Genomic DNA, 13304 nt, shown 5'->3' on the forward strand with positions numbered 1-13304 from the left:
GTTGAAAGAACATGTTTTGAGCGTTTGGACCTTTGCTTGTTAAGTGTGTTAGGTTGGCACTGTAGCGTTACGTGCTTTATGAAACTTCAGAATAGGACAAAGAAGGCACTACTGATACAAGACATACACAGTTGTACTTCTAGTGGCTTGACAATCAAATTTTATTGAGGGCTTCATTATGTGCTCATTTATGTGCTCATTGAAATGCGTGTTTTAGGACTTTGAGAACACAAACTTACTTGTGGTAGGAAAGATAGCTGCTTCCTAGCTGTAGTCTAGTGTCGCACAATGGGTACCCGCAAAGCCACGCTGTAACGCTTCGGAAGAGGTACGCCAATATAAAATATGATGCAGCATACTCGTAGGAGGCCACTAGCGTCCTAGCTAGCACTGCAGCAGATGTGCTTAAAAGTACTTGAAGACGTTCAGCAATCGTGACAGCCGACGCAACCTTTCGAAAGAGCGAGAGAGTTCGCAAGTGCCTGTCGTCTGCGAGAAAAGTCTCGCGTTTGCAGCGAGCAGGCGTCGTAGCAGACGACACTTGTAGTTCCTCTCAAGGGCGCAACGCTTTGTCACAATACAACATTTTTATTTCCAGAAATACATGATGAGTATTTTTATATAAGTACTTGCACGGTTGTTTTGCTGTTGAAGAAATGAATAAATAATTATTCTTTGGCGTTAAATTGGGAACAGAATCGCACAAGTATGCATACCCTGGTGTGTCCTGGTGACAAACCATAGTAAACCTTGCTTCCATCTCAAAGTCATACAAAGTTTATGGAGCGTGTTGTACATTATATAACATACTGCAGAAATAGAATTAGATTTTACGCGATAATATTTGAGTATAGCTTTGTTTACTGCGCCAGAAACAAACGCCACTAGTCTAAAGACCGAAGTCAATCCGAAGCCTGTACTTCCCATCATTCCCATGTAGGTTGAGGCAACGCGCATGAGAACCCCCGTAGACACTAGCGCCACATTTCCCTCTAGGGTATTTTTAGAAACTCTATGCTATAGGCTAAACCACCGGCGAAGCGTGCCAAACGTGGAGCCAATGCATTGGTATGCATTGGTGAGGCAGCAGTCTGCGACAGCTGCAGGCAGGTATAAATGGCCTCTAAGATTACTATCGCGAGTTTCCAAGGAACCGATAAAACCCACTACATCATGCACTACATAATAAAACCATTTATTCTAGCCATTGTCTTTAAGAGGACACTAGTATGTTAATAAATGTTATATTTGCCTTGATTCTGGCATGTACCCACAAGCGATGGGTGATGTCCAAATCTACTCCTGATAAAAATCAATCTCAAAGGCCCTACTACATAGCGCTACTCATACAGTTTCTCACTACATTACCTAGAGGGAAATCTGGCGCTGCTGCGCTGTGGTATGCATGGGTGGGAACAGTAGGTCGTGATCCCGTCATTCCCATGACGGCACGGTGCCCCCTTAAGAAACTCCCATAGACGGTGGCGCCAGATTACCCTCTAGGTGTTATAGTGAGAAACTGGCGCTACTTTTGTTGACTGCACGTAAATAACATTACGTCATAAATGCCATGTTTTTACCACTATTTTTTACGTAAAATCAATGTTAGTATAAACAGCTCACTCATGTTTTTTTGCCATATTAGTTCACTCACGAGAAAACAGAAGCATGAACGGAACTTTTGGCGGAAGGGGGTTCGTTTTATCGCCTACGACGAAGGCGCTGCTGAGACGCTGTGGAGAGTTTCAGTCCTTTCACTTCGCTGTCACAGCGCTACTATAGCGCTACTGTACTGACTATACTTTATTATGCAATTCGTCAAGATCAACCACAGGAGCAGCAGCAACCCTTTACACACGCAGAAAATATGAAATAGTGTGTATATGTGCCTCGCCAGTGCAGCTGCATTGACGTGAAGCTGGTCAAGCCTTGCGGCACATGATGGCGTCGAAGCTCACAGCTACTGTGCGTGCAGTGGGCTCCAAGCGGCTCAACGTGCCACAACGGGCCGCGCTCGTACTTACCAAAACAGCGGTGGATCGCGTCAAGACTTTGCTAGCCACAAACAAAGACTTCATTGGGTTGCGAGTTGGCGTTAAACATCGGGGCTGCAATGGCCTTACGTACGTTTTAGACTACGCCACTGAGAAAGGCAAGTTCGACGTTGAAGTGCAACAGGACGGAGTCAAAGTTTTCATCGACACCAAGGCTCAACTAACACTTCTCGGCACAGAAATGGATTACGTTGAGACAGAGCTATCCAGCGAATTTGTTTTCAACAACCCTAACGTCAAGGGTACCTGCGGTTGCGGCGAGAGCTTCACTGTGTGACCTTTAATGTGTTTTGATGCTTGGGTGGTAGAGATTTTTTTTTTTTTTTTTGAATAGAATAAATTATACTGTTTCATTTTCTTTTTAGGTGTTTGACCAGCGGCTGACTGGTGCGAGCGTTGCAATGTAAAGAAATTTGTGAAGCAAACTTGCAAAACCAAGTTTTTATTTCCATTTACACCATTTAACAAGTGCTGCGACTCAGCCACGCTATAGCACAGTATCATACAGGTTTTTCTATTTCTTTTGACAATGTTCTCCCATGAAACTAAAATGCTGCTTTTCGACACAATTTGAATGTTTTGCACCACAGCAGTAAGCAGTTTAATATAAGAACAGCGCAAGAGACAGGGACAAATAATGACGCACGTGTTTATCCCTATCTCTCGCGCTGTTTTTTTAAACATGGCCTACCAACATGCCCAACTCAAAGCAGTAAGCGGAGCTGCAGAAAGGCTTAATATTCGTTGGTGAACGTAAATCATGAGCACCCACTTGAGCTTCAGAATTGAAGAAATACATCAGCCACAAACCAATGAGCATTTTTACTCTGAAAATGAATCACTTCAATAGATTTTAAAAGGTGCTCCAAAAGATGTTTCCACATTTGGCTTGTTCTCACTCAAGGTCATCCAAGAGAAATGCCTCTTGTCGGATGCGTTCGGAACATTCAGATGTTAAGTTCAAGCAGAAGTTCAGCACTGTACTAAAAATTTATTCTGTGTTCCACAACATGATCGCAGCATGGCATCCCTCGAAGGTTGTGTACACTGAGAACTAGGATCCAGACTCCACACTGTCTAAAACCCTGAAGCTCAGTGTTGCCAAAATCTCTTATCTGCAACACTTCAGCAATTGCAGCACGAAATGTGATTTGTCTTTCAAGAACCCATACTTTGGTCTCAAGCTGCCCTTGAGGATGCTGACAAAAAAGTGAGATCAATTGGTTGCAATTCGTACTATGTTGCCTACTTGACCTGTTGCTGCTCTGGCATTCTGAGCATGCAGTTCAATTCACCGGCACAATCGCAATTTTTACAGTTCACAAGTGTGCACAAGAGCTAAGGAGTACTTTCGAAATTCATTCCATCAATCTATCTATGAAAGATGAAATGGAAATGCTTTTGGTGCACCACAGCAAATAATTTTGGAGGATAACAAACAATGGGTTTCAAACCCAACAGCTTTCCACAATGGGAATCTTGCTCCAAGATGCAGGAGGGTACTTGTGGCTCTTTCACCGTTTTTTTTTTTTCGACCTGGTGGGTCTTCGTACATCACCCCTTTCTCTGGGTGCATTTTCTGTTTTCATTTCTGTTTTGTCTGGGATAAACAGTCCTGCGCATGGGGTGAACACAAAGACAAGTATTTTTGTAACCAACCATCCCTAGGAACTGACAGCCCGTTCCTGGTCAGCAGAGGGGCTGTCATCGTAAAATTCCCGTTCAACCGGCCGGCCACGAATGTACAGTGGGGCACACTTTCCCATGGCACAGTCATGTGTAATGTGCACACTTGTCACATCAGAACCTGGGATCTCGAACATAGGTTCCAGAAGGATGGTCTCCTACAAGCAAAACATGGAATGCTGTGATTAATGTTCATGCGACAAAGCATATTTTCCAATCTACTACAATGTCGGGACAGCTGGTCAAACACTGCAGCAAGGTTCAGTATGCTTAAACATCGAAGTACAACACACTAAAAAAAGACTGCAGTTTCAACAATCCTTTGGCTGCTCTAATAACATCTTTCCGAAATGCCTCAACCGCGTAACACATTCACTGCGACATGGGTCACAGCAGTTATTCCCTCTGTGCATCTGTACAGTGCTTTCCTGCAGTGTGCAAGCAAATCTTCGCTAGAAATTAATGGAGAGGAAAAATTGTTGCCTCTGATCTGATGCACTGTGCACCCATCTTTCTGCAACTTGAGGAAGTTTCAAAGAGCACAACTCCCTCACAGCTTGCACTATTTGTAAGAGGTAGCTGCACTGCACTCAACTGTTGAAACAAGTGCACTGAAAGCTAGCATTTTCAGAAATAAGTTTACCACTAAAGAGCGGTACATGACAAAAGCGTGACCAAATATGCAAAGCTGACTTGTTTTGTTTGTTGCAACGAGTGAGTGGTGGGCTTTAACAAACCAAAGCAACACAATAGCTTGAAAGACACCGTTGTGGAGTGCAGTAGATTAATTTTAATGGCATGGGGTTTTTAAGGTGTACCCAGAGTATGGTACATGAGCATTTCTGCATTCCACTCCAATCAAAATGGGGCCACTGCAGCTGGGAACGGCATAGTCATAGTAGGCAAATGGCATGTCGTTGATTACTTGAACTTGCAGTATCCTCAGCATAGAAGACACACCATGTGTTGACCATGAATATGCCTATCTGCAGTTGAAACAATGGAGACAGAAGTATTGAAGGCAGTTCTACAACATGTTCAAGGTCATGGCTTCAGACATCTAATAAGCAGAACATATGCGTGTTTCATGGCAGTGACCGCAGCTACTTTGCACTTATTCGAATGAAAGTAAGCCTTGCATATTTCTTGCCAATATCGTTGTTTATATGTGCTTATGATGAATACAGTCAACGTTCGATGTTCCAGACGGCCAATAATTCGGACTCCTTTACGGCACTGTCATGTACCCCATTGACCCAATGTGCAGAAACGTCAGAAATTTCAGACGATCAAACCTTTTATCGTCTGATTTTCTGGACTTTTTTACCCCTAACCAGAAGTCCAAAGCAGCACCCATCACCACCACCACTTTGATTATCTCGCGGCCTCAAACCCCAACCAAAGATGGGTAGGCGTGCCGACCGGCGTAGTTCACTGCTTCTCCGCACCACAACAGCAGGAGCAGCGCTGCAGTTAGGGGCCTGTCGTGAAGCACATGTCGTCTGCTACTCAGTCTGTTGTTATTGTGTGCCTGTAATATTTTTAAATAAATTACTTTCACACTAAAACTTGAAAGAAAGTGGTTAACATATGGCGAGAGAATGTATAAAGGTGTGAAGTTTCTTTCTAGAATGAGTCATGTTGAAAAGCAGTCTGTTCACACGCAGAAGGCATAGTGTGCTGCGCTCGCAGTCACGATAGTTCTCAGAGTTCACGTAAATCACGTAGGCGTTTAAGGAGAAAAGTGAATACTGTGAGTGATGTTCGTGAGTACCAAGCTCCTGAGGCTTCGAGCCAGAGTGAAAGTGTTCCTGCAAAGAAGAAAACTAGTGTATTTCATTGAGTGTATGACAGGCTGGAAGATTGTGCAGATTTTGAGGGTGTATCTGCAGCTGGATATTTTCAATGCTACCTGACGCTACGGCTTGCATATCAAAGCGAATTCTCCCCAAAATAAAAAGCTACACACTGACCGAATGCCGGCCGTTAATAGAGACAGCAAGCCACACTTGCACACGTCTCAAGCAAATAGGATGTGAATGAAAATGGCACGTGTTGTATGTATATACTGGCGCAAAATAAGTATATGTAGACAAGTGACGAAGTGAACCTGTTGAAAGAAGACCAACAAAATGATTCTGTGTGAGAAGCTTGAAGTTTTGCCAAGTATGACAACAAATATCAACATAGCAGCAGAAAATTCAGCATGAAGTGCAGTGGCTGCAGTTCAAAAGAAAACGACTGCCACGAGCACTGGCTTATGTTTCTTCCTTCCTCCATAGCTCAAGCCCACCAGATTGGTCGGTATTGAGCAGCGCAAGCTCGAACTCATGAACAGCACCATGAAGCTAGCCACTTGATCAGCTGAATTTTAATTCTTGCAAACTGAAGTGCCACATTTGTCATCATGAAGCAGAGAAGTGCTGAGCCACGCTTCCCGCCCGGGAGATGGCACACCTACCCATCTAGCCACCATAACCGTACCACACTCCTGCATGCTGGTCCACTAGCCATAGCCAGCCGTAGCACTGCGGCCACAGTATCGTATCAAAACCTCAAACCCGCACTCTTGCTCGCCAATCCACTGGCAGCCGCAGCCAGCCGTAACTATGGGCATAGCCCGTTGTGTTTATCCATATGTTGTTTGGTTAGCTTTGTGGTAGGTTGTGTGGCCGTGTTGTGCTTCTGTGCGCTCTCTTTGATGTTCGCTAAGAAGCTTCCCACTGTTTGGTGCTGTGCTTTTCATCAAGTAGATTCACTGCTGACAGTGATGGCGCCTACTATGCCTTCGTCATTTTCGCCCGTGGCTTCGAAGTGTGCAAAGCCAATCGTAGGCTGACGATCGAAAAGAAAGCTGCCATCATCAAGCAAGTTGAAAGCGGCCAGTCACAAGTCGATGTGGGCAAGAAATTCGTAATTCCAAAGCAAACGGTTTTGGATTTCATGAAAAACAAGTTGAAGATCTTGGAAGTGGCCGGAAAGTCAACTGGGGCTAAAAAAAAAATTCGAGTCAGGGTGTTTATCCAAAGCTTGAGGAAGTGCTCCTCGTGTGGCTAAATACCATGATCGCAAAGTGAATCCCGGTCTTAGGTAGTATCTTGAAGCAAAAGGCGGAGGCTTTTGCACTTCAAATGAACGTCGAGGATTTGAAGTTCAGTCATGGGGCAGCTCAGAAATTATTGAGAATTGCAATTACCCCAAGTTTAAGATGTGCAGGGAAATTGGCGCTGTCAATGATTCAGCCGTCACACAGTATCGGAATGAAAACCTACAGTCTTTGTTGCAGGAATTCGCACCTTAGAACATCTTTAACTGCAATGAAACTGGACTGTTCTAAAAAATGTTCCCAGAGAAAACACTTGCATTTGTTGGTGATCCCTGCAATAGTGGCAAACAAAGCAAAGAGCATGTGACCGTCCTTGTTGGCAGCAACATGTCAGGCAGCAAGAAGCTTCCAATGCTCCTCATAGGGAAATCGAAGAATCGAAGGTGTCCTAAGGGGGGAAACCCTACCTGTTCACAACAGCAATCCTGCAGCTAATGGACCAAGGCGTGATCCACAACCTGAAGCTTTTGTACAGGTCATGTGTGGCTCAGCCGCATGGCGCTGTGCTCGGACAGCGGCAAAAGTTTCACTGTTGACCTTAGGTCTGTTGTCGGCATGCTTGGGGACTTGTGGAAGGCACAAGAAGCGCTTCGCGACTGCTTTTGCCATTATGCCCTTCACACTTGGCACCGAGACGGTTGTCTCACCCGGAGAGAATGACAGCATGTGTGATCAATCTCCTTCTGTGGACTTTGTGTTCGACGACCTGTGCACTGCTAGCGTTTCGATTCAAACCAGAATAACATTTGACGGATTCACCAACACTGACAAAGATCTCGAACTGTATGCGGAGTTGACGCCAGCACTGATCATGCTATGATCAGTGTACAGTGATGATGTGATTTTGATTGAAATTGAAGGAAACATCATCACATGCAAGTGGAACACCATGCAAAAGAGAATCAACGATTTTATCGCAGGCTAAAGCAGTAACAGGCGATGTTGACCCAGCTGAAGATAGCACCAGCTACATTGAAGGCACCCACTGTCAGAGTTTTAGAAATTTTTATAAACAACTTTTTTCAGAGCCGCCTCAACAATACATTGGCAGAGTTGCACAAGTCTGGTACTCCATCATTGACCCTCTCCATTCAAGAAATACCTATGAAGTGTTGAGCTTTCTGCCTGCATTCTTTTTTTCAGACTGCACAATTTTTCGGACGTTTTCACAGTCCCTTGGGAGTCCGAAAACTTAAACGCTGACTGCATAGGTTATAACAAACATATATTTCACTGATGGATGTGACTTCGTTATAGCTAGATTTGATTGTACACTAAGTAATCATGCATCCGCAGCCAAGACAAAGGGCCTGAATATCAATCCTGTGGTCATTCTGAGGATCTGCATTTATGCACATAGTAACACCACGAAGGTTACTGGCATAACAGCAGGTCCTGTTGGATTAGGCTGCCTATTGCTGAATCAAAAACAATCACTTATCAAAGCTCCTTTTGTTGCTTTTCAAGAATCTCAAGAAAATTGAACAACTCTCTACGCCTGTCGCAGAAAGCTTTACAATGTAGCCAAAAAGAAGTTAGTATGTTGTGCTGCTCACCATGATTGCCCGCAGTCCTCTCGCACCGGTCTTGCGCTCCATGGCCAGATGAGCAATCGCTCTTAATGCCTCTGGCTCAAAGGTCAGTTCCACCTGAAAAAGGAATTCAAATTTGGAGCACATTCTCCAAGCCAAACTGTGTAACTCGTGGAGATTGTGGTGCACTCTGTCACTTCTGTGCAGGCGTTAGCTTATTCTGTCGTCCCTATGCCTCTACCTTTTCACCTGTGACGCTTATTGGGGTGGCTTTTTCCACAGACCCGTTTTCAGCAGTGGCGCATTACACAACCAACCACGCTGGCCGTGGCAGCATGATCAGCTGGGCGAGCACACGAGAGAACCTCTCCAGAACAGCATCAACTGCGTACATGTTTTTTCTCGCACCCGCCAACCCCTTTGTTTTGGGCTGCGCTCAGACCCGAGCTAGCCTATGGTGCCTCGCAGCTTTGACAAGTACTTGCCTGGTGTTGCACCTTTTCCGAATGCTATGCCAAAGAGCCGTGCCTAGTGCTTGTGCATGGTCATACTACACCAAGCCACACTTATCTGAGGCCCAAGCCAACGGAGATTGCCTTAGCTCTCATGAGCAGGCTCGCCGGTCATCGCGAGAGCATGCAGCATATAGCTACAGGGACACTTTTCTTTTAGCGGTGAGACGCGAAGAGTCATCCTCCCACAGCGATGTGCTAGCGACCGTCTTTTCTGTAATTTTCACCGTAGGAGTGGGGGCCTCCTTGCTTCCCATGCCACCTTGGGACCAGGCATCTGTGCAGTGTTGGGTGTCGCCAGAGGCAAGTATGCCTGTCTTCATTAACTCTTTGAGGGTCAATGCTGTAAATTTACGCTGCCAAAAAGAAGTCCCAGATGGTCGATGCCATATGTTTATGGCACCATCTACATGTTCTCCCATCTGTTGCTCATAGGGGTGCAATTAGATCAGTTCACAGGCAGGCACTGGTATATACAAACAATGCAGCTGCGTACAAACGATGCTGCCATGCCTATGTTTCTTTTCTCAAGACTCGGCTCAGAAAAAGTGATTGCCCCTCATTGGTGACAAAATGAAGGATTACTGCAAGTCTCTCGCCCGTTTGGTTTCTATGGCGGGCGCACAACCATCTAGTTTACTTGTGTGCGCTTACACACATGGCTCGATTACGCTAAGGGCGTGCGCGCTGGTTGCTCGGCTGCAAGCGATTCGAGCAGCGATTCCTCCGATGGTTGCTCGGCTGCAAGCGATTCCTACTCAAGTGCCGAATCAGAATATATCTATTTCAGTGTATCTGCATTTTTATTCCTATTATACATTAGGGTGTGCAAATATTTGAAAATTTTGAATATTATCGAATATGATATTTTTAATATTCGTATTCGATTGGATACTAATATTCAGAACAAATCGAATATATTGCTTGCCATGGGGGAGAAAACACGGTTCTTAGCGTTTATTTCTATCTAATCTAATGAAGTGTATATGAATTTCTGCTGAATTTTGCAATAATTTCATGCTGCTGGTGAAATTTCACCTGTAAAACATGCTTAGCCACTGGACGTCTAAGCTGTGCAGAATAGCCAGCCCCTCAGTCGCAAGGGGCACGGGTTTGTGAACAGCGAGGGTGCACTCCTTTGCTGGTTCCACCCCCAATTCTGAGCTTATTGCTTGATAGAAAATGCAATGAGTGACAACTGGTACAGGGTCAAATGTCTCTGTGCTGAGGTGAAATTGATGCGGTATGCTAAGGTACAGGTTGGCGAGAACAGACAACTAGCAGAAATTATTCCATCCTTCAAAGCTAACATGAGCCAAACACAAAAGCTTTGAGTATAACGGCTAACTAGTTTAATTTTTTTACCAATGACAATGCAATTGCAATGTTCCAAAATGTTAAAATAAACCAACTTGCTAATGAATGCATGTGTATATCATTATTTGATATTTGATGCTAAGTATTTATAATTGAATCGTATTCAAACATTTTTATATTCGCACACCCCAATTGTAAGTATTTATGGAAGCCCATCTGTGCTCATGAATAAAAAATGCATGTTTACCTACATAAAATATTTTTGGTCACTTTATGGTCAGTCTAAAGAAATTGCAGCAGAGATTTTTCAAAATAGGATTAGTTTGAAGATTTTAAATCTGCAATAAAGAAATTTGACCATAAGAGGGTCACATTAGGTAAAAAAAAAAATTGACCCTCGAAGGGTCAACCTAGGGCTATACCGAGTTTCTTGACATGCAGCACTCGGCACCTTTTGCAGGCTGAATGCGCACAGAGTGGCACGCTAGACTATGCGAGATGGCCACTGACGTGGCCCTGAGGCTCGCTAAGCCCAGACCCACAGTGGTCGGCACTCCTGTGAGATGCTAGGCCCCACAAACTATACACAGTTACAGTTCAGTTGTTTATTCGAACAATCCAAAGGGCACAATGGCTACAGGGATACTTGGCAAAAACACATGGAAAGAGTTACTAGTTAGATGAGTAAATAAAAGACTGAACTCTTTTAGTTTAATTTTGCACCCAAACCATGGCTCAAAGGCATGGCTATAATGTCACGTAATCAAAGCATTTTCACACGTTAGGGTCATTTTTTGCACAAGAAAAGCCCAGTTCACACTCTTGTTTGTTTTTGAGTGAAAATTAAGTACTATGTATTAGTAAAGGATCAGTTATCTACAGCAAGATTGTGCCGGGATATGACATCATAGGTTGCTGGTACAGAGACTAAAGTGGCATGACTACCACGTTTTCGTTTCCACTTCCTTTCTGGCACACCAAGCCCTTCCGCTTCCTGCAAGGCTGACCTATTTACAATTCCACAAGTGTAACCCGCCAATGCTTCCCTTTAGTGTTACTTTAAGTGCCAAGAGCAATGTTCAAAGAAATCTGAACTTTTGTGAAAAGTATTAAAATACTGGTTTGCTGAACAAAGACTGCCTATCTTGGTGTTAAAACAAAATATATTTAGAGGACTTCTAAATAGGTTTCTTTATCTAAGGTGCACAGGTGCAGCGTGTAGAGCACTTACCAGATGCAAAAGAATGCTCATATACTATAGAGCAACCAGTGTCTTTTTTTTAAACTAATTCAGGCAAGCAACCATGCCAAGCATGTTACTCAACAATGTCGACTAAAGTATGCAATCCTGTTGTATATTTAGAGAAAGTACAAAGCAATGGTGAGCACAAAATCTTATTTTTAAAGATGGTAAGCATGCAGATGCACTTAATTTATGCATGCGTGTGTGCCTTGCATCTCCCCGAGTGCATGTGAAGGCGACATGGTCTTGGAAAATGTTTGTGAGAGGACGTCGCTTAGGCAGTGCCCTAGAGGTGCTAGGTGAAAACAAAGCTTTGGAGTAAATTGTGGTTCAGAGCTCCTCCAAGGAGGCAACCCACCTTGTCCATGCCAAAGAGCATCTGGTACTGGGGCACCAGCGCATTTCGCGGCTCCGTCAGAATCTGCACCAGCATGTCCTCACTCAGGCTGTGGAAAGGCACCAGCACAGGGAAACGCCCCACAAACTCAGGTATCATGCCAAACTCAATGAGGTCCCGGGCCTCCACACCGTGAAGCAGAGCATCACGTTCGGCGTTGTCATCACTGGCACTGGAGTGGGGCGAGGCATTGGCCAACCCTGCCTGTGAGGCGGCCCGCCGCCCTGGAGAGTCGAGTGACGGGGCACAGAAACCGAGATACTGCGAAGAGAGGCGAGGAAACACGAACCACCATCGCTCCACCTTACACTTCGACCACACAGAAATAGCCTCAGCCGATTTCAAGCTAGAATGCACTGCACGTACAGAGTCTGCATTCTACGACCCTGCATTAAATTGGCCAAGAACAAATCCAGAAACATGTTCAAGGCCATTCACATAACCACCATTCAGTTACCATGCCAGTTCTTTAGGTATGGTTCAATCAAAAGAGCAGACCTTTGATTATATTAAACTGCTTAGGTGCCCTTTGTTTGCATCCTGCTAGAACCTGTACAGTTTGTCACAGAAGTGTAAAGGCCACAGCTCGTCCTCACAATACAGTACCAGCTCCTTGGCAGTAGAACTGCAGTTAAACCGTGATATAACCAAGTTGCTAAAATGCGCAATTTGCTTCGTTCTATGGAAATTTCGTTGTATTGAAATTCGACCTTTCATGCAAATAAGTACAGTCGTCGGCCAATTTTCTTCCAGAGAATGAGGCCGTAGAATTTTCCAAATTATCAGGCAATCGAAAAAAGCAAATTTGAATAAGCAAACAATTCATTATGATAAATCTTGAACCATGTTTGGTCCATGCTTAACAACAACAAAAAGGAAAGCGGCTCAGTAGCCTAATTAGTGGCTACTTAGCGAATATGGCGTTGCGCTGCTAAACTCGAGCTCACGGGTTCAAACCAGGTCGCAAAATTTGATAGAAATAATGTGGAAAAACACCCGTGTACTTCTGTTTAGGCGCACATTAAAAAACCCCATGTTGTGAGAACTGAACAGGGTGCTTCATAACCTTATAGGGAGACGTAAAATGCCAGAATTTGTTTAAAAAGATAAAAAAAAGGCAGCTCCAGCCTTCGGAATTTTTTCTAGAGTCTCATATATATTTGATGCCTGAATGTAATGCCATTCTGAACTGTATGTCCGCTCAACTAAGCAGCTTCTGTATTATAAACGGCTGCTTTCCGCTATCCAATGCACTATCATAAGGACATTAATGAATCAAAAGAACAGCATGCCCCACATACACGTGCAGATCTTTCCAGATCTGCTCTGTTCACTGAAGAAGACAAGTGTGGCACCACACTGGGCACCCAGTTTTAATGGGTTGCAGACATGACTGTCAAATGTTTCGCTTGCCTGAATCAAGTTAGCAGATTTACAGGCTGCCCCAAACCGGGGCG

General features: G+C 44.3%; 2 protein-coding genes across 3 annotated transcripts in view; one reads left to right on the forward strand and one right to left on the reverse strand.

Annotated features, from left to right (window-relative positions):
• Window positions 1-1941: 1941 nt before the first annotated feature.
• MagR (Iron-sulfur cluster assembly 1 homolog MagR) lies at window positions 1942-2331 on the forward strand. Its single transcript, XM_050190165.3, has one exon. It carries the CDS (start codon window positions 1942-1944, stop codon window positions 2329-2331), a length of 390 nt encoding a protein of 129 aa, XP_050046122.2.
• A 149-nt stretch (window positions 2332-2480) lies between these two features.
• ClpX (Caseinolytic protease chaperone subunit) overlaps window positions 2481-13304 on the reverse strand; it is a 36173-nt gene continuing 25349 nt past the window's right edge. For both annotated transcript variants that reach the window (XM_050190159.3, XM_055077554.2), the window contains exons 9-11: window positions 11809-12108; window positions 8403-8495; window positions 2481-3898 (exon numbers count right to left, since the gene is read on the reverse strand). In XM_050190159.3, coding sequence (XP_050046116.1) covers window positions 3719-3898; window positions 8403-8495; window positions 11809-12108 — 573 coding nt within the window. In that variant the 3' untranslated portion in view covers window positions 2481-3718. The remainder of the gene's footprint in view (window positions 3899-8402; window positions 8496-11808; window positions 12109-13304) is intronic.

Source organism: Dermacentor andersoni, chromosome 2 (genome assembly GCF_023375885.2).
Source record: "Dermacentor andersoni chromosome 2, qqDerAnde1_hic_scaffold, whole genome shotgun sequence".
In the NCBI taxonomy this organism is placed as follows: domain Eukaryota; kingdom Metazoa; phylum Arthropoda; class Arachnida; order Ixodida; family Ixodidae; genus Dermacentor; species Dermacentor andersoni.